Consider the following 21,949-nt stretch of genomic DNA (forward strand, 5'->3'; position numbering starts at 1 on the left):
GTGGAGACGGCATAGGGGAAAGACGGGAGCCTTGGTGGGGTCCCCGATAAGAAACAACCATAGGTTTGCCCCGGGGAGAATGGATGGGGGATTTGGAACATGGCAAAGAGCAGGAGTAACGCAACTGAAAGATCTGTTTGTGGATGGGAAGTTCGCAAGTCTGGGAGCGCTGACCGAGAAATATGGCTTGCCCCAAGGGAATGCATTCCGGTATATGCAACTGAGGACTTTTGCGAGGCAGCAGGTGAGGGAATTCCCGCAGCTCCCGACGCATGAGGTGCAGGACAGAGTAATCTCAAAGACATGGGTGGGGGACGGTAAGGTGTCAGATATATATAGGGAAATGAGGGACGAGGGGGAGATTATGGTAGATGAGCTGAAAGGGAAATGGGAAGAAGAGCTGGGGGAGGAGATTGAGGAGGGGCTGTGGGCGGATGCCCTAAGTAGGGTAAACTCATCGTCCTCGTGTGCCAGGCTAAGCCTGATTCAATTTAAGGTGTTACACAGGGCGCATATGACTGGAGCACGGCTCAGTAAATTTTTGGGGGTAGAGGATAGGTGTGCGAGATGCTCGAGAAGCCCAGCGAATCACACCCACATGTTCTGGTCATGTCCGGCACTACAGGGGTTCTGGGTGGGGGTGACAAAGGTGCTTTCGAAAGTAGTGGGGGTCCAGGTCGAACCAAGCTGGGGGTTGGCTATATTTGGGGTTGCACAAGAGCCGGGAGTGCAGGAGGCGAGAGAGGCCGATGTTTTGGCCTTTGCGTCCCTAGTAGCCCGGCGCAGGATATTGTTGATGTGGAAGGAAGCCAAGCCCCCGGGGGTGGAGACCTGGATAAATGACATGGCAGGGTTTATAAAGCTGGAACGGATTAAGTTCGTCCTAAGGGGATCGGCTCAAGGGTTCACCAGGCGGTGGCAACCGTTCGTCGAATACCTCACAGAAAAATAGAGGGAATGGAAAAGAAGAAGGCAGCAGCAGCCCAGGGGGGAGGGACCAGAAGGAGTCTCAGGGTTATTAATATATATGTATAATATGTATAGGTCGCTGCTATAAATAATTGTATATTGGATTGTTAAACCATATTTTTGGAGAGTGTTTATCTGAGACAAGGCAGTTGCCATTTTGTTTTAGTTTTCGTTTTTGTTATATATTGTTTATTCTTTTTTTATAAAACAGGTCATTGTTATTTATACTGTTATATTATTGTGTAAATGATACACAATGTACTGTGATGGTCGACCAAAAATTTTCAATAAAATATTCTTAAAAAAAAAAAGTACTGACTTCAAGATTTTTCTTGCCAAAAGTATATTTTATTCAAAAAATTTAGAAAGGCACATTCCACTTCATCTTCAATCCAGAATTCACTTCTACTCCCCATGCATAAAATCTGAAGACATTCTTTGATATGTGGACTGCTATATAAATGCATATGTCACTTGTTAACACAAAGGTATTATATTCACAAAGTATAGGAACAAGACTAGACAATTCAGTCCATTGAGCTTGTTTCACCACTCAATTACATCATGGCACAAAATGATATATTTTCATTCCTATATCATGGTTACAGTTAAGACCATTTAAAAATGCAGATTTAGGTAAATTATATTAAAAGAACCAAATAATTTATTACACCAGTACCAATGATACAGTATTTATTATCTGGCTTTATTTTCTAACTCACTCACTAAACGCCTAGCCGCAAAACTGCAACTGACTGCATGGCCATTAATGTCACTTGCTGCCATTTTAGAACTTCCATAAATTATATAAAATGGTGATCTTAAATATTTGGTGTACAAGAACTTGTTAACTTACCTTGGGAGGAAGAGGTGGTGGCATCCTGGGTTTCATTGTCGAGCTAGAAATTAAACATAAACAAAAAGTTAAGAAAGTGATACCAAGCGTTATATACACATTGTATCACACATCTTAAACACCAAATGGATACCACCATCTGAGGATTTCTGTATATGAGAATATGCCTCTAAATTTCTTGCGCTAAACACAACTCCTGAAGGAATATTTATTTCACTGTCTCATTCTAATAAATAAGCAACCAACTATACTTGTCAAATCTAGAATAAATCAGTGGCTATCTGCCCTTTCTTTGCCCTTTCAAAACCGATCATTAAACTGAAATTTTAATCAAGCTATATTTTTCTAATATGCACACATCTAAAAATAATTGTCAATCTTATACCAAAAAAACTAATTTTTATTGTGATCTTTCTCACTTGCATCAGCCAATAACGAAATGCATTTTGAGGATTCCTGGCTTTGAAAAAAAAAGTGCTTTCATTTCTTTCTTTCTTATATTTCTTCCTGACAGAGGCAGCACGGTGGCACAGTATTAGCACTGCTGCCTCACAGCGCCGAGGACCCAGGCTCCAGCCCGGCCCCGGGTCACTATCCGTGTGGAGTTTGCACATTCTCCCTATGTCTGCCTGGGTCTCGCCCCCACAACCCAAAGATGTGCAATGTAGGTGGATTGGCCATATCTTTTTATCAAAACAGTAAAAAATATTATAATAATTGTTTGTTGTCGCAAGCAGGCTTCAATGAAGTTACTGTGAAAAGCCCCTAGTCGCCACATTCCGGCGCCTGTTCGGGGAGGCTGGTAGGAGAATTGAACCCGCGCTGCTGACATTGTTCTGCATTACAAGCCAGCTGTTAAGCCCACTGTGCTAAACAGCCCCTATATATACGGCCAATATATACAAGGCCAAACAGTACAAACACTAATTTTGCGTTGGAGAAACAGGGTACCCTCCCCTCTGGCCACACTAAATTGTCCATTAATTGGGAAAAATTAAATTAGTTCCTCAGTGATTACAAGCTCTTGTAGCATATTTCTAATGTTATTATTGAGAAGTCAACCAAATTGCATTTTCTTGTTCCTTCCCTAGAATAATGGATGAACCATTCTTTTTTTATAGCATACACCAGTCGTAATATTTTATAGCGTACACCAGTCGTAGTAATATCAGACACCATATAAATAGGCATCATTGCTACACAGAAAACAGTCTCATTCCTTGCTGTGTTCCAAATAGACACTGCTTATTAGTTGCTAAATCCAAAATAAGTCACAGGACAACTGAGAAGCAGACTTTAATTGTTGTAAATCACTTGGAACATACAACAGCTGGAGGGAAGGTCTGTATTCACAATGTTGAACCTTAATTCAGCTTGGGTCGCTAGAATTGAAGGGCAGTTATGGGTTGGATTAATCTTTCCTCAAAGTTCACTTAAACAGCAATATTCAATTTTAGTTCACCCCAAATATAACATAGTACCCTAAATATGAGCAGAGCAACTAATTTGGTCATCCCTACTGCCTATCAAAAACCTTTCACACTGTGGTACATTTGTGTCAGACTAAGCAATTTTATTTTCAAGTTTGTTTATCACATTATTGCAACCAGAATGGTTTACCTAATACAAAACTGTTACTGAACACTGGCATTTCAGATTATTAGTGACATGAGATGATTTGAGTCAGTGACCAGTGATGCCTTTATTAAAAGCAACAGATTTTATTGTCCAGGTATTACAGGGTGGGCTCCGCACCCTCGCATCCAAAATTATCTACAGAAATTCTCTAACCTATTAAACCCTTGCAAGTGATGGAATGATGATACTGCCAACCTGAAACATACTTATTATGTTTTTGGTTCACTTGCTTTCATCTATGTAGCACGTGCATTTCAAAAGTTTTGAAAACTGAACATGGAGCTGCATTTTATACATGAAAATCTGCCAAGTTAATTCAGCTTGCAAGAGTGCACAGAGGTAACAATAACTATGTATAGCAATACAGCAAAAATTAAATCATTCTTAAAGTAATGAGTGTGTTTTGAATGGCAATACAGTAAATGCATCACAGCTTAAAGACAAGAAAACGGTAACCAAGTAGGACGGCAATGAATCATAAAAGGTTGTGTTGCTTTAGCTAGGTTGAATGTAGGAAAGATTTTAAAATGTCATGCAGAATTTAATGAAGATTATTCTGACTTAGACTCTTAATAGCGTTCAAAGTAAAACCAAATTCAGCTAAACTAGAAAAAGAAAAGACTTACTGTTCAGATTCATCATCATCACCATCATCATCATCATCTAAATGTGCCACGTGTCCCCTAAGGAGATGAACAAGGTGCTTATGGCTCAGTGGATTTCAGTGGAATAAATTCAGCTAAAGTAAAAGAACTCTGGCATGCACTACCTTTAGGGCTTGCTCTGTATGGAGCTCATCAATGTATTCTATGTTTTTTATTCATCTAAAGGTAGCTGTAGTCTAAGAAAATTAGACTTATTTAAAATCTATGACAGGCACTCAAGCAAACGGTTACCTTTAGGTCACTACATTTTTAAAAAAGCTACGGGAGGATTTTATTTTACAAAAGGCAACAAGAGAAAAATTACCGCTGATGCAGTTCCTCTTCTACTGATTTTAGAAGACTCCTTGGAATTTTAAAACAGGAAACAAGGGCTTATTTTAACTTCACACAGCAATTAGAATAAATTATGCAGTTTTGAATACATATGAACTAAACTTAAGAAAATAGCACAATGATGACCTACTACACAGCAATAGAAAGCTTCTTATACATATATCACTAAACATTCTATATGATAAAATTGAACACCTTAATATGGTGTCAATTTCAAAAATTTATATTTGTTTTTGTATTTCAGTAGCATAAAGCACAATGCAACTATATGTTATGTAACTGATTTACCTGGCTGCACTACTCAACAGTACTGACTGACTAAATAAATTTACTGTGTAGCATATTTAAAAACAAACCAAACACATCCTATGACAGATAATGGAATTTTGGCCACACCGGCCGACTTTCGTGACCCACACCGGCCAATCCTTGCGACCCACCATTTTCACTTAGCTTTACTGTGACACATGAGCGTGCTTGGTACTCATGATGTCACTTGCTTTGTTTTTCAATGCAACATTTCTGATAAAGACTTTCCGCTGATGATTTAAGATCTCACTGCATCCGTTGAAAAAAATCAAGAGATTTGTCCTCAAACCCGCCATGTTTAGTCTTCAAATATCTTTGAAGTTTTGAGGGTTTTAAACTTTTATTTGCCAGTGCTTCCCTGCATACAACACACATGAATTTGGAATTCTGATTTGCAGTGGAACAATTAATAATCCAAATCTCAAATAATCATCTCTATGCTGCTTTGTTCCTGTTTTCAGCTTCTTTTTCTTCATGGGTTGTTCATCAAAGGCCCAGGAGTTCTCAGCAGCACTGCTGGCAGCTGCAAAGCTGAGGAATCTCTCTTGTGCCCAGAATCCGTGATCAGCACACGGGGCGCGAGAGCTGCTCTTTGCTGCCACTCTCGGTGGGAGGAATCCATCGTTTGCTGAAGACAACTGGCCCTGGACAGCGCACTGTCAGGAGGAGACGGTCCACCCTGCTGGGCTCCGGGCCTGTGCAATGCTTGATCCGGCACACATGTGCAGGATGGTCGGCAATCTCAAACGTCTGTCCCGGCCAGCCTTTTTAAAGGCCGGTCGCGGCAGTTGGGCATTCCTCCCACGATCGGGAATGCCGCGATCGACCCTCCAGTTAGCTGCCCGCAACCCACCTGTGGGTTGCGACCCTAAGTTTGAAAACCACTGGTTTAGTTACTGGTTTGCCCTGCATGCTTGTGCCAAAGGAAATAAATAATTGTGAAGACTTTCCAAATTATTCTGTGCAAAGCACATCGTTATACATAGTGGAATCTAAATTTTAGTTCTGATTTTGCTGAGAATGCAACAATGGAATAATTCCTTGATTCAAAAAGGGGCACGTGATCTCAGGCTAAAAACTCCAGATGAGCCAGTCTGTCAAAATGCCTAATCAAGGTCTATAATTAATGGTTAGGCCTTCCAGTTTTCTTAACTCTAGCATGCCAGAGGTCCCATTTTCCATATAGGAACTTAAGATTTGAACAGAGAGCACATCATTGGTAAGAATTAAATTAATGCCCAAAAAGGAATCAGCTTGTTATAAATAGGACAATCTGTTAACAATACAAACACAAGTGGGCCATCAGATTGAAATCACCCTAGAACTCAATAGAAATAGATTGCAAACAAGTGCTGAATAGATGCTGAAGATGTGCATAACATTGCATGGAATCACAATTAAAACCAGGCGAGTAGGAATCTATTTTAGCTCATCCATCTAGAAAGATCCATTGCCCCTCCTCTCTAAGATTTTACAGCATAAAATTGTTTTAGAAATGATTCCAGGTTTCTGCTTTCAAGACTCTACCCCAGAATTCCATTCCATAATCAGCCCTAGATTTAGAACATAGAACTGCACAGCACAGTACAGGCCCTCCGGCCCACGATGTTGTGCCGAACTAGTCTGAAACTAAGATTAAATCAACCTACTTCCAATCATTCTAGTGCACTCCATATGCCTATCCAATAACCGCTTGAAAGTTTCTAAAGTGTCCAACTCCACTACCATAGCTGGGAGTGCATTCCACGCCCCAACCGCTTTCTGAGTAAAGAACCTACCTCTGACATCCCTCCTATATCTTCCACCATGAACCTTTTGGTTATGCCCCCTTGTAACAGCTACATCCAACAGAGGAAAAAGTCGCTGAACGTCCACTCTATCTATCCCTTTCATCATCTTATACACCTCAATTAAGTCACTTCTCATCCTCCTTCGCTCCAATGAGAAAAGCCCTAGCTCAACCTTTCCTCATAAGACCTACCCTCCAATCCAGGCAGCTTCCTGGTAAATCTCCTTTGCACCCTTTCCAATGCTTCCACATCCTTCCTATAATGAGGTGACCAGAACTGCACACAATACTCCAAATGTGATCTAAACAAGGTCTTGTACAGTTGCAGCATAACCTCACGGCTCTTAAACTCAATCCCCCTGTTAATAAATGCTAACACTCTATAGGCTTTCTTTATTTGTCACTTGTTTGAAGTGTCCTATTCTGATGATTTTGCCTGGTCATTTTCTGAATCTACCAATTCTACACCATTAAGACCACCTCGCAGTCAACTTCTTTCAAGGCTGAGAGAAAATCAACGTTTTCCCTCATAACTGAAAGTAGAATCACCCTCCAAGCTCTTCGTTTAACTGTCTCCAGTGCCTGAGTGTTTATTTTGGTCTTGGCAATCAGTGGTTAATTCGGTGTTTAAATTAAAATTTGTTAATTTAAGAGCCATCACTTCTGGGGTGAAGTACCCTTTCCTCACAATGTTACAAATTATTAAAAAATTGTTTGGGATTCTCATCCGGGGTCTGGTCCAGTATCCTGAACAAACCCAATTGACTGGGTGCTGCAATAAAAACTCTGATTGAGATCAGGAGATCCATGCTTGTTGCCATGCAGGTTTAGACTGCTGCCATGTTGGTGTTCAAAGGGGATTGAAGACCTTCAGTGAAGTCCAGCATTTTGTGCTTTAACAGAGTACTAGGACTGCGGAAGCACCACATCAGAAAAGTGGCAGTGGCACCATGAAGCATGAACCTGTTGACCTCTCTCAGGGTGACAGCATTTGTGTTCCACAACTGCTGATCCACCAGTGTCCTTGCTGTTGCCTTTCAGCCAGTCAGCTCAGACTGCTGCTACTCATGACCTGGTTGTGCAGTCTGTAACCATGACCTCTAGGCTCAGAACTGCTTAAAGGGTGTCCTGCGAAGCCACCTGCAGTCTCCCTCACTGCAAGTCAGCAGCCTTCCCGCCAGCCATTCTGTAGCTTAGGGGCACTTGGTCAGGCAAATGCACCAGCAAGACAGGGACCTGGGGAATGTACAAGGGTGAATAATTCAGTTGTGTGCATAAAATGTTGCTAGATGAAGTTATGGCAAAATATTTTTAAATGGTGTCTTATTTCAGGATTTTGACCAAGAGATTGCCGTGATGTCCCACAACAGAGGGCTGGAAAGGTGGAGAATTGTGAAGTAACAATGATATCATGATGAGATTTCAGGGGCAAAAACAGAAAATGCTGGACAACCTCAGCAGGGCTAACAGCATTTGTGGAGAGAGAACGGATGCAATGTTGAGTCTGGATGACTCTGGAAGGCACGGTGGTGCAATGGTGCTGCCTACGGCGCTGAGGACCCCGGTTCCATCCCGGGTCACTGTCTGTGTGAAGTTCGCACATTCTCCCAGTGTCTGCATGGGTTTCACTCCCACAACCCAAAGATGTGCAGGCAAGGTGGATTGGCCATGCTAAATTGCCTCTTAATTGGTAAAAAAATAATTGGGTACTCAAAACTTACAAAAAAAAGTGTGGATTACTCTTTGTCAAAGTGATTTCAAGGAAACTGAAGTTTTGAAGAGCTGGCGCCAGATCGTACACCCAGAACCAAGTGGTCTCAACTGCCTCCCCTTCTCTTCCTCTCCCTCTTCACAGGTGGCCTCCAAAGGCCTGGTGATGAGGACTGTGCCCTCATGAGAATGAGGTTGTGGCAACTCACCACGAATTTGGAGATATTCGCAGGGAAGCGCATCAGGAGCACCTTCAAGTGGTCCAGGCAGCAAACCATTGTTTCAGAAAGCTGGTAGTATGATCCACCATGTTTCTGGTGGTACCAAGGAACCCGCGGTAGGCATGTAATTCACAGGTTGACAGGTAGTGAAGAGAGTCATGAGTCAGGTAGCCCTCAGCAGATAGCCCTCATCACCAAGTAGCCAACCTCTGGTTTGACACGGTGGTCTAAAAATGGAAAAATTTCCCAATTAGTATGTTGGGCCCACCTCGCCACATATGTGCAGTCAATAACATCATGCATCAGTGGAAATCCTGCTCGCCTGGCAAAGCCATTTGTTCTCTCCTCCCATTTCTCTCTGGCAAGCTCTGGCCATGCTATAGCAACATATGGCAAAAAGTAAGCTTGCTCCGTCATGGAAGGATCGCTAGCATAGAAATGAAAGGAAACAATATCCTTGCCCTGCTGTGCAGCTGTAGGTTTGATTGGAGGTGGCGGCACAGTTCAGTAATCACCTCCTTGGTGAAAGATAGCCCTCTCAGACACTACTCCTGGCTGAAATGGAATACCTCTAGGTAAGGTATAGAGAGTCCACCTCCCTCCACCTTCTTCATCAGCTCTGCAGCCTGCTCCATGCCCTTGTAGTGTTGCAGTGCAAGAAAGCAGACTCTCTCCTGACAGGCCTTCTCTGACTCCTCTGACCCATTTGTCAAAGTCCAGCATCACTCTCTTATGAATATAGAAACCTTTCCAAACTCCCTGAATAACATTCAACATAGTACTTTCACTCACTCTGAAACAGTGAAAAAAATTAAACATACTTAATTTGCAATTCCCCTGACAATTCCTTTAAATAAAGCAAATGAAGAGTCCCTCACAGTTAAATATCCAGGCAGCTGCAAGGATGTTAACAGGACCAGTGAGGCCTAAAATGGCAATTTGTGCACATAATTTTAATTGGGCAGTGTTTGGAGTCACAATCTTCTGGTGCATGCATAGCACAGCTAAGCTAGCACCCTTGCCACTACAGACCACTGTGTGTGCCGCACCAAAGGTGGCTGCAAGAGGTCTAGCCAACATTTTTGAAGTTTCCCAACTTCTTTAGTGCCAGTACAAGGGGGACTATGGAACCGGATTTTGCAGCCCATGTCTGAAACTCATCCTTAACTGTTATAACACCAGCCTTTCTTCTTTCTAACTGCAGTATTTTACACATGTCAAAAAGTAAACTGTTCTACCCATTTACATTTTACAGTTCCCAAGCTGTCTTGAGATTCAATTTCTCTTCTCGTTGGGCAACACCAAATATTTTCACTATATTTCAAAATCCAAGTAATCAAACGGCAGAAACAGGAAGGGTTCTGACATAAATAAATGGAGCAACCAAGCTCCCTCAACGTTATTCCTTAACTGACGAGCCCTGCTTTTTATCTTCAGCAAATTTACTATCCATATTATTTTCCTTACATCCTGTCACTTCCAAGTTTAATTAGTAACAACTTTACTAACAATGATTTTAGGAACTCAGGGTACATCATTTCAAGGTAGGGTATTCCAAGATCTATTTGACATGTTACTTCATAAAATAAATCAAGGAGGCCAGTCAGGAGAGTTTGTTCCTTTCTAAATCCATGCTAACCGGTGTTACAAAATTGTCTATTTGCTCATTCTCAGGGTTTCCCCTAATTTTCTATTTTATGATTTCAGCTGGACTGAAGGAAAACTAAAGGTTCTAAAGTTGCTTGTGATCGTTTGCAATCCTCTCTGAAAAAGGACCGCATGTTAGCCTGTTTCCAAACTAAAGGTAACTACCAACCGAGTGTTTATGGATGCCTTTAGAAGTGTTAATGTTTCATACATCAACTATCTTTCTTTGAGTACTCTAACATAAACATTATCTGCACAAGGGATTTTTGTATGCTTTGAGTCTTGTTAACCAATTAAGCAGTGCATTGATACTGAGACTCAATGTGAAACTGTTTCACTTTGCTGTTGCAGTTATAGTTTGAATGTAACCTGAATCTGAAGTCCAGGCTTAAACCAATGCCAGAGTAAAGGCACAGTGGTTAGCATTGTCGCTTCACAGCGCCAGGGACCCGGGTTCGATTCCTGGCTTGGGTCACTGTCTGTGCGGAGTCTGCATGTTCTCCCCATGTCTACGTGGGTTTCCTCTGGGTGCTCCAGTTTCCTCTCACAATTCTCGAAAGACATGCTTGTTAGATGAATTGGACATGGAGTGTGGCGACTAGGGGATTTTTACAAACTTCATTACAGTATGAAGTTAGCCTACTTGTGACACTAATAAAGATTATTATTATTAAAGCAGATTAACACTCACTTGCTTTGTTCAATAGTCAAGTCAAGCTACTCTGCACTAATGCTAAATTCAAGTGTATATTAACTCTGATCTTCCATCTTTTGAGTTGTTAATCCAATCAGTTTTTCCCAGTCACCTTGTTATCTCATCAAGCTTATGCCTCCCAGTGGCGCCCAGTAGTGGTTTGTCCTGCTGTGACCAAAACAGAGGTCTAGAGTCAAGGTCCAGCCCATTCTTTCTGACTGGGAAACAAAATCTCGACAAGGCCACCACTGTTGGATCAGTCATGAGATTTCATGAGGGATATCATTTAGTTCATTGTAGCATAAGCAACTGGGATACATAAACATAGAAAAATTGAGTTGTGACTACTTATAACTGATCATGAATCTCAACCTTTGTATATATTGAACAGCTGTCACTGCCTGGTTTGCAGAAAGTCTGCATTAGCACATTTCACGACCTGAAGTTGTTCCAAAGTTCTTCATAGCAATGAAGCACTTTTAAACATAGTCACAGTTGTAATGCTGCAATTGTGGCAAACAATTTGCAGACAGCAAGATACCACAAACAACAACAATTTTAATCATGATGGTTGAAGGGGAAATATATTAGCTTGGACATCAAGGGAAACCCTCCTGCCTTCTTTCAAAATAGTACCAAATGGATCTTTTACATCCACTCTCGAGGGCAGACATTAGTTTAACATCTCATCTGAAAGATGGAATAGAAAGTACAGGATTGGAATGTGAGATTAGATTGCGCTCAAGTCTCTGATGTGGAACTTGAACCCTCAACCTCGGATTCAGGTGACAGGGTTACCAACAGCGGATATCAAATTATCGAAGCGTGAACACAAATGGAAGTGCTTGAGGAACTGAGTTGCTTCCAACTTGTCCACCCGCTCCCAGAACCATAACATTGTGTTCCCTTTGAGAAATTGATCCAATTTCCTTTTGAAAGTCACAATTCAATCTTCCTTCACCAACCTTTCATAGAAATCCTAAGAAATTTGCAACACAGGAGACCATTTGGCTCATCACGTCTATGCAGTTGACAAAGTTCTGCCCAAGCTAGTCCCGCCTTCCTCCCTAAGTCTGGTGCAGCCTTGACAATATCCTTGTAAATTTCCTTTGATCCTCTCCAATGCAATCACATCTTTCCTGTAAAGTGGTGACCAGAACTATACGCAGTACTCAATCTGTGGTATACAAATAGAGTTATAACCGTCCTGGCATAACCTCTCTGCTCTTATATGCCTTGTGTGATAAAGGAAAGCATGCCGTAGGCTTTCTTAATCGCCGGAGCAGTACATCCTGTTACCTTTTAAGGATCTGAGGGCATGCACTCCAAGGTCCTCTGTTCCTCCACACCAATCAATATCCTCCCACATATGGTGTATTTCCCTTGTTTTGTTTCACCTCCCAAAATGTATTAGCTCACTTCTATGGATTAAATTCACTTCTCTGCCCAACTGGCTAGACTATCTATATCTCCATGCAGTCTACAACATACTTCATCGTTGCCAATTACGTGGCCTGTTTCTGTAACATTTGTAAACTTTTTTTTAAAATCATGCCCCCTACATTCAAGTTAAATTTATTAATATAAAATACAAAAAGCAAAGGTCTAAGTACTGAGCCCTGCAGGATCGTACTGCTGTGTAGTGGCCAAAAACACCCATCAACTATTATCCAATTTTGGATCCAATTCGTCACTCCCTCTGAAATCCCAATCACTTAATTTTTTTCCACCAGTCTGCTATGTGGGCCCATTGTCCAAAGTCTTGCTAAAATCTGCCCTCATCAACCCTACATGTCACTTCCTCAAAATCTTAAATTAAGTTTGTCAGGTATGACTTCAATTAATAAATCCAAGCTGGCTTTCCTTGTTTAATCTGTGTCTTTCCAAATGAAGGTTTCTACTATCCCTCAGAATTGATTTCAGTAATTTTCGCACAACTGAAGTTAAGCTAACTGGTCGATAGTTACTCAGGTTATCATTTTCTCGCTTTCAGACTACTCACTTGCAATGAAAAGTTTTCCTTATTCTCCTTTTGGTTCTTTTGCCAACCACTGCAAATCGGAATTCTCTGGATCTCAACCCCATCATCAATGGGAGGTTTCTCATTATCTACTCTATGAGTAGGCCCGTCATGATTTTGAGCACCTCAATCAAATCTCTTCTCAACCTTTCCTGCTCAAGGAGGACTCCTGCTTCTCCAATCTATCCACGTCGATTCAAGTCGCTCTTCCCTGGAACCATTCTCACAAATATTTTTTTGCAGACTTCCGGATGGCGGCCATGGAGTGCGTGGGTTTGCACATTTGGCAGAATGGTACTGGATCCGGTGGGGGTCAATGGTGTATGTGAGGAGTTTTACCGGAGGCTTTATGAATCGGAGCCCCGAGTCGGGGGCGTTGGTTGGGGGGGGGGGGGGGGGGGGGGGGCAGGGAATGCAGTAGTTTCTGGATGGGTTCGGTTGGAGTTCCCCAAGGTGGAGGGAGCTGGCGCCCCCATTGGACTGGTAGTGATTGAGAGTATGGGGCAATGCATGCAGGGAAGGCCCCGGGTCCGAATGGGTTCCCTGTGGAATTTTATAAGAAGTTTGGGGGGGATCTGGGGCCTCTGCTGGCGAGGGCATATAATGATGCGAGAGAAAAGGGGAGCTCCCCCCAACATTATCGCAGGCGTCCATATCCCTAATACCGAAGAAAGATAAAGATCTGGAGCAGTGTGGGTCCTTTTTTCAAAAATAAATTTAGTGTACCCAATTATTTATTTCTAATTAAGGGCAATTTAGCGTGGACAATCCACCTATCCTGCACATCTTTGGGTTATGGGGGTGAGACCCATGCAGGCACAGGGAGAATGTGCAAACTCCACACGGACAGTGACCCAGGGCCGGCATCAAACCTGGTCCCTGGCGTTATGAGATAGAAGTGCTAACCGCTGCACCACTGTGCCGCCCGAGTAGTGTGGTCCTACCGCCTGATATCGTTATTAAATGCGGACGCTAAGTTGCTGGCAAAGATCCCGGCCTCGTGTATAAAGGACTGTGTGCCGGGGGTGATAGGGGGAAGACCAGACATGGTTTGTGAAAGGGGGGGGGGGGCAACTGTCGGCGAATGTTAGGAGGTTATTGAACATGATAATGATGCCCCCAGAGGGACAGCATGTGGAGGTGGCAGTGGCAATGGATGCAGAGAAGGCTTTTGATTGGGTAGAGTGGGAGTATCTGTGGGAAGTGTTAGGACAGTTTGGGTTTGGGCAGGGGTCTGTGGACTGGATTTGGCTGCTGTACAAGGCGCCGGTACAAGGCGGACAAATCGGGTAAGCTCGGGGTACTTCGGGTTACATCATAGGACAGGGCAGGGGTGCCCACCTCCCCATCGGATCGAGGCCAGGGGGAGGAGAGGAGGTTGGGAGAGTTGTAATTGGGAGGGAGTTGCACATTCTCAACTTTGTTTGTCTATATTTATGCAGGCTTCAAAGAAACCAGTGGGCTTGTTTAATTTAGGAACCAAAACGGATCAGCTGATTGCTAGGTGGTGCTGTTAAGAAAGTGATTGTTTCTAAAACAAAACACCAAGGATCACTGCTCAGCAAATTAGCTAATTGGTTGCTCCCTCACCAGGTTCAATTCAAAGATTCTATTGCACAGTTTCCCTATTCCAGCTTTGGGTGCTGCCGACTTTTCACACCTCAGCTTTGAGCCACCCAGACCATCCCTTCCTAACCTTGAACCCCAGTTCTTGTCAACTCCAATTTAAGATCTTAGGCGTTGGTTCCACTCTCAACACTCATTCAAGGCTGGTCCCCAATTTCTCTCATCTGCATGTCTCAGCAGGACTGGTCAAGGTCCAGTGCAGTAACGACGAGATGCCACCTAAGTTCTGAATATAAAATCATGCCTTAGTTTACCTATTCCCTCTCTGGTCAGGCTCTCTCATTCTTGATACCACCAACCTGAGCTAATTTCCACCCTTCCAAAACAAACGCCCCCCGGGCCCAGCTGAAATCTCTGCTCTTCAATGTACAACTTGCAGCATGCCCTCGCTTGGAAAAATATGTAAGACACTAATTCATCAAATAAAAAGAACATGTGCAACAGACACAATGGGAGACACAAAGTGGAAGAAAATGGAAATAAAACTTTGCACCAGTGTAAGACAGAGGGTGAGACAAGGAGCACGCACGAGAGAGAGAGAGAAATATAGGTGAGAAAAGCAGTTACACATAAATTGGCCGGGATTCTCCGCCGGCGTGATTCTCTGTTATGCCGGCGCCCGGGGGTTTCCCGACGGCGTGGGGCTGCCCCACAATGGGAAACCCCGTTGACCGGCTGGCATAACCGAGAATCGCGCCAGCCAGTCGGGGCAGAAATGGGGCGCGCGCGGCGGGGAGGAGAATCACACTCATTGTTTTTATGTTTGATCAATGTCACAAGACATCACCTAATAGGGTGTTGAAGAAAAGACAAATACATCTTCCAAGACATTGCTTAACCTTTAACTAGTCTAGCATTTGATTCCCAGTTTCCGACCATCATCATGATTTTTGAAACAATGCCCATTCATTCACCCAGCCCTCCCTTCTCCTGCTACTAGCCCTCGCTAACTTTCTGTCACTATCATTCGAGATCTGAGACATTTCAGTTACAGTTGCCACTCACTATTATCTGTACTCATAGCATTACCAGTCCCAAACTAGTAACCATTGTGGCTTTTGACTATGCAAACTCATTGGTTTTTAATCTGCGGCAGAGAGCAAACAATAGTCTACAAATTACACAAATAGAAGGAAGTGGGGATATAAAAATGTTGATTTTATGAAGAGGCTTTCCCGACAGCTCAATTAGTAAATATGATACGTAATGAGGTACACAGACCACAAGATTCCAGATTTGTGAGTGCTGAGTTGGTTGATCTTAGCCAAGGCAACAATTGGACAGTGAAGATTTTTGCTCCTGAATCACTATCTAGTGATTTCTCTGGAAAGCATGGCAATACGATGGGTGAGGTTGTGCTCACACACAGTTGTAACGTACTTATATGTGACCGATTAGCCTACACCCATTAGCCTGCCAACTCTCAGTGAGGGAGAATGGCAACTTAAAGGATGCACTGAAGAGTCAATTCACCATGGCCTTCAAGAGAGGAAGGGAGAAAATGGCAAAGAACCTTTCCATGAATTATGAAGGTTTATTGTTCGAACGAAAAACTAACATGAAATAGAGGTCTACACAAAATAGTTGTGCACCAGTCAAAGAGATCTGTTTTCAATATCCATTTTCAAAAACAGAAGCAAATTACACTATTCTTACAAACCTTCCAACAATGAGGTGATTGTCACAGCCATTCTGGGCAGATGTTTTCTGGACTAGGTAATTTTAAACATTGAAATTAGATTAGGCAAACTCACAAATTAAAGTAAATATAGAACAATGGTTTAAACAGTAGAAAAAAGATATGTCAATAAGAGGTGGTCAGATGACGTCAATTTTCCACATACATAGATAATTAAAATGTAGTGGACAGTGCAGAAAATAATAAAGATTGGCTTTTATATCTGGAGGGCCAGAATCAAAGGAGGTAAAAGTTATGCTACAGACACAAATCCTTGGTTAGACCAGATTTGGAGTATTGAAGGTCTGGGCACCACACCTTCGGAGAGATATACTGGCCTTAAAGGGAATGCAATATTGATTTACCAGAATAATACCTGGGCTCCAAGATTAAGTTATGTGGAGCGCTAACACAAACTAACAATGTATTCCCTGGAAGTTAGATGGCTAGTGCGTGATTTGGTCAAAGTTTACAAAATATTAAGGGGACCTGACAGGGTAGACAGATAAAAATAATGTATTTCTGTTGATTGAGGAATCAAGATATTTTAGAAGTGAAGTTTAGAATTACTTTGCATGCAAACAGTGGTAGAAATTTGGAACTCTCTTCTACAAATGATAGTTGATGATAAGCCAATTGTTAATTTGAAATCAGTGATTTATAGAATTTTATTAACCAAAGGCATTAGGGGATAAAGGTGGGTACATAAAGTAAGGTCACAGATTAGCCATGAACTTACTGAATGGCAAAATAGGTTTGAGGAGGTAGATGGCCTACTCCTGTTCCGATGTTTGCTATTTTAATAACTTGGCTTTTGAAGCCTATAGAATAAAGGTAAGACTGGGGGTCATTAGGAGTTTCAATTCCAATTTCTAATAACAAGCTACAGTAGGAATGGTGCAATAAATTTGCATTCAATATAACAGTGATGCAGGAAGTTGGAGTACATATAGGTTGACATACTTGGAGTTCAAGAGGAATGGATTGATTTGTACAACAGTCCTAATCGATAAAATTGGAGGAAGAATTGAGGGTAATACAGATATAGACTTTGGAAGTTGTCAGTGGCTAGAACTGGGCAATTGTCAGTATGTCAGACAATTCATTGTTTATGTCTTGTTTGTAGGCATAAGAGAGTGCTGCAAGAATCGCCCCAAATGGAGAAGCAGCATTTAAAATTTGGTCAACAAAGAAATAATAAGGTTTTTAAAAACGAAAACCAACCTTCAGGAGGCTGCTTTAACACCAGGTGGGATCTGGAAGAATGACTTGTGATGACAACCGACAGTAAATGCACAAATTACAATAAAGGAAGAAAGAACTGTCAATAGTAATGGTTTGAGTCATTGAAGGTTATAAGAGCATATCAAGAGTTGGGATCCAACCACTCTACTATGAGAAGAATTAAAGCTATGTGGACTATAAGAAACAAATCTAAAGGAAGTTACCAATGCAGTGGAATTAAACAAATAAATAGCACTGGTTAAAGAAGAAAGGAACAGTGAAGGAATAGAGACAGAGAGGACTGGACCCTCAGAAACCTATGAATCAATGAAAAAGAGGCAAAGGATGTACCATTAATTACAGCACAGATGAAATTAGTTGAGAGATTAAGTAGCTGGTCAAGATAGCTTAGGCCAAAGCAAGATAAATAAACAGAAACGAGGTGCTGGAACAACTCAGCAAGTCTGGTAGCATCTGTGGAGAAAGAAACAGAGCGAACATTTTGGTTCCAAAGATGTCATATTGGACTCAAAACACTAATATGCTGCTTCACCACAAATACTGCCAGCACTGCTGAGCTTTTCCAGCACTTCCTGTCTGACCTCCAGCATCTGCAGCTTTTGCTTTTACACAATTAAAACCTGTCAACAGCATTGAGGTTGCCACAAATTGGGAAATTTTAACTTTTGTTTAAGATTAGGGAACCCCCACTTCAGGGTGCGGCGATGACCAGCTAAGTCGCACGTTTTGGCACCTCCCGTTGAAACGGACTTTTGGGCTCTTATTAAGAGCCCCAACGGCAATTTTTAACGGCCAAAATCATTGTGCGGTGAAATAGGAGGGAATCCCCCCGGATAAATATGAATAAAGGAGAGGATAGCGGCTGGATTGCAGTGGATCCACTGGAGCAGCGGCAAAGAAGGAGAGCTCGAAGCAAGATGGCGTTGGAAGGTGGCTGCTCGGTACGGGGCCCGGAGCAACAAGAGTTCCTGCGGCGCTGTGTGGAAGAGCTGAAGAAGGAGGTGTTGGCCCCGATGCTACAGGCGATTGAAGGGCTAAAGGAGGCGCAGAGGACCCAGGAGTTGGAGCTTCTGGTCGTGAAGGCAAAGGCTGCAGAGAATGAGGATGAAATACAGGGCCTGGTGGTGAAGACAGAGACGCACGAGGCACAGCACAAAAGGTGTGTGGAGAGGTTGGAAGCCCTGGAGAATAACTCGAGGAGGAAGAATTTAAGAGTCTTGGGTCTTCACGAAGGCACAGAGGGGGCGGACGTCGGGGCATATGTGAGCACGATGCTTCACTCGCTAATGGGATCGGAGGCCCCGACGGGCCCTTTGGAGGTGGAGGGAGCTTACCGAGTTTTGGCGCGAAGACCAAAGGCAGGAGAAATACCTCGAGCCATAGTGGTGAGGTTTCACCGCTACAATGACAGAGAGATGGTTCTAAGATGGGCGAAGAAAACTCGGAGCTGCAGGTGGGAGAATGCGGTGATCCGCGTGTACCAGGATTGGAGTGCGGAGGTGGCGAGAAGAAGGGCAGGTTTCAACCGGGCCAAGGCGGTGCTCCACAAAAAGAAGGTTAAATTTGGAATGTTGCAGCCGGCGAGACTGTGGGTCACACACCAAGGGAAGCACCACTACTTTGAGACGGCAGAAGAGGCGTGGACATTCATTGTGGACGAGAAGCTGGAATAGTCTGGCGAGAGAAAAAGCTTCTGTAATAAAGTGGTGGGGCGATTATGTGGGACGAGGAAGGGGAAGGGGGGGGGATTTTTTCAATTTTGTAACTTTTCTCTTTTCCCCTCGTGGGGGGGGGGGGGGGGGGGGGGGAGTATGGGGAACTGTGGGCGCCGGTGGGAAGGAAAGGGGAAGGAGAAGGGACCTGCACCATCAGGGGCGGGGCCGAGTGGGAAACGCGGGCTTTGCTCCTGCGCTATGGTCATTGTGGCGGGAACGGGGACGCAGGAAGGAGGGGGCCTCGCACAATGAGGGACGGAGTACATGGCCATAGCCATTTCGGACCACGCTCCACATTGGGTAGATCTGGAGATAGGAGAGGAAAAGGAGCAGCACCCACTCTGGAGATTGGATATGGGGTTGTTGGCGGATGAGGGGTATGTCTAAGGGTGAGGGGGTGTATCAAAAGGTACCTGGAGCTTAATGATAACGGAGAGGTCCAGGTGGGAGTGGTCTGGGAGGCGCTGAAGGTGGTGGTCAGAGGGGAACTGATATCCATAAGGGCCCATAAAGGGAAGCAAGAGAGCAAAGAAAGGGAGCGACTGTTGAGAGAACGTCTGAGGGTAGACAGGCAATATGCGGAGGCTCCGGAGGAGGGACTGTACAGGGAAAGACAAAGGCTACATATGGAATTTGACCTGCTGACCACGGGCAAGGCAGGAGCACAGTGGAGGAGGGCACAGGGAGTACAGTATGAGTATGGAGAGAAGGCGAGCCAGTTACTGGCCCAACAACTGAGGAAGAGGGGAGCGGCGAGGGAGATAGGTGGGGTGAGGGATGAGGAAGGTGAGATGGAACAGGGAGCGGAGAGGGTGAACGGGGTGTTTAAGGCATTCTACGAGGCGCTGTATAAGGCTCAGCCCCTGGAAGGGAAGGAGGGAATGATGCATTTCCTAGATCGGCTGGAATTCCCGAAGGTGGAGGAGCACGAGAGGGCGGGACTGGGAGCACAGATTGAGGTGGAGGAGGTGGTAAAGGGGGTTGGGAGCATGCAGGCGGGGAAGGCCCCGGGACCGGATGGGTTCCCAGTGGAATTTAATAGGAAATACATGGACCTACTGGCCCCGCTTTTGACGAGAACCGATAATGAGGCCAGGGAAAGGGGGAAGTTGCCCCCGACTATGTCAGTGGCGACGATATCGTTCCTCTTAAAGAAGGAAAAAGACCCGCTGCAGTGCGGGTCTTACAGGCCTATTTCCCTCCTGAACGTGGATGCTAAGCTCCTGGCCAAGGTGATGGCGACAAGGATAAAGGAATGTGTCCCGGGGGTGGTCCACGAGGATCAAACTGGGTTCGTTAAGGGGAGACAGCTGAACACGAATATACGGAGGCTGCTAGGGGTGATGATGATGCCCCCGCCGGAGGGGGAGGCGGAGATAGTGGTGGCGATGGACGCTGAGAAAGCATTTGACAAGAGTGGAGTGGGACTACCTATGGGAAGTGTTGAGGAGATTTGGTTTTGGAGAGGGGTTTATTGGATGGGTACAGCTGCTATATAGGGCCCCGGTGGCAAGTGTGATCACAAACAGGCAGAGGTCCGACTACTTCCGTCTTTATAGAGGGACAAGACAGGGGTGTCCCCTGTCCCCGTTACTGTTTGCATTGGCAATTGAGCCGCTGGCCATAGCACTGAGGGGCTCTAGGAAGTGGAGGGGAGTACTCAGGGGAGGAGAAGAACACCGGGTATCATTGTATGTAGATGATCTATTGCTGTATGTTGCGGACCCAGTGGAGGGGATGCCTGAGATAATGCGGACACTCAGGGAGTTTGGGGAATTTTCGGGGTACAAATTGAATATGGGGAAGAGTGAGTTGTTCGTGGTGCATCCGGGGGAGCAGAGCAGGGGAATAGATGATTTACCGCTGAGGAGGGTAATAAGAGATTTCCGGTACTTAGGGATCCAGATAGCCAGGAAGAACCTGGCCTATGGAGAACCCGACATCGGCTTAATTTAACACGATTGGTGGAACAGATGGAGAAGGATTTTAAGAGATGGGACATGGTGTCCCTGTCACTGGTGGGTAGGGTGCAGGCGGTCAAAATGGTAGTTCTCCCGAGATTTATTTTTGTGTTCCAGTGCCTCCCGGTGATGGTTACGAGGGCTTTTTTCAAAAAAATAGAGAAGAGTGTTATGAGCTTTGTGTGGGCTGGGAAGACCCCGAGAGTGAGAGGTTTTTTGCAGCGTAGCAGGGATGGGGGGGGGGGGGGACTGGCACTGCCGAGCTTAAGTGATTATTATTGGGCCGCCAATACCTCAATGGTGTGTAAGTGGATGGGAGAAGGGGAGGGAGCGGCGTGGAAGAGACTGGAAATGGCGTCCTGTAAAGGAACCAGCCTACAAGCATTGGCGATGGCGCCGTTGCCGTTCTCCCCGAAGAAATACACCACAAGTCCAGTGGTGGTGGCAACGCTGAAAATTTGGGGGCAATGGAGACGGCATAAGGGAATGACGGGTGCCTCGGTGCGGTCCCCGATAAGGAATAATCATAGGTTTGTCCCGGGGAGAATAGATGGGGGATTTAGAACATGGCAGAGAGCAGGAATTGTGCAACTGAGGGATCTGTTCCTAGATGGGACGTTTGCGAGTCTGGGACCGCTGACGGAAAAATACGGGTTGCCCCAGGGGAATGCATTTCGGTATATGCAATTGAGGGCTTTTGTGAGGCAACAGGTGAGGGAATTTCCGTAGCTCCCGACGCAGGAGATTCAGGATAGAGTGATTTTGGGGACATGGGTGGGGGATGGTAGGGTGTCAGATATATACAGGGAAATGAGAGACGAGGGGGAGATCATGGTGAATGAGCTGAAGGGAAAATGGGAAGAAGAGCTGGGG

At 44.3% G+C, this 21,949-nt stretch overlaps 1 protein-coding gene across 8 annotated transcripts in view; it reads right to left on the minus strand.

The window, feature by feature from the left end:
- The window catches only part of LOC140420140 (mitogen-activated protein kinase kinase kinase kinase 3-like), a 438,778-nt gene that overhangs the window by 103,937 nt on the left and 312,892 nt on the right, over positions 1-21,949 (minus strand). For 4 of the 8 annotated variants that reach the window (XM_072504185.1, XM_072504166.1, XM_072504190.1 and 1 more), the window contains 3 exons: positions 4,433-4,471; positions 4,090-4,146; positions 1,826-1,868 (listed from right to left, as the gene is read on the minus strand). In XM_072504185.1, the coding sequence (XP_072360286.1) occupies positions 1,826-1,868; positions 4,090-4,146; positions 4,433-4,471 (139 nt within the window). The remainder of the gene's footprint in view (positions 1-1,825; positions 1,869-4,089; positions 4,147-4,432; positions 4,472-21,949) is intronic. The other 4 variants (XM_072504206.1, XM_072504180.1, XM_072504215.1 and 1 more) reach the window with 2 other exon arrangements.

This window comes from Scyliorhinus torazame, chromosome 1 (genome assembly GCF_047496885.1).
Source record: "Scyliorhinus torazame isolate Kashiwa2021f chromosome 1, sScyTor2.1, whole genome shotgun sequence".
In the NCBI taxonomy this organism is placed as follows: Eukaryota; Metazoa; Chordata; class Chondrichthyes; order Carcharhiniformes; family Scyliorhinidae; genus Scyliorhinus; species Scyliorhinus torazame.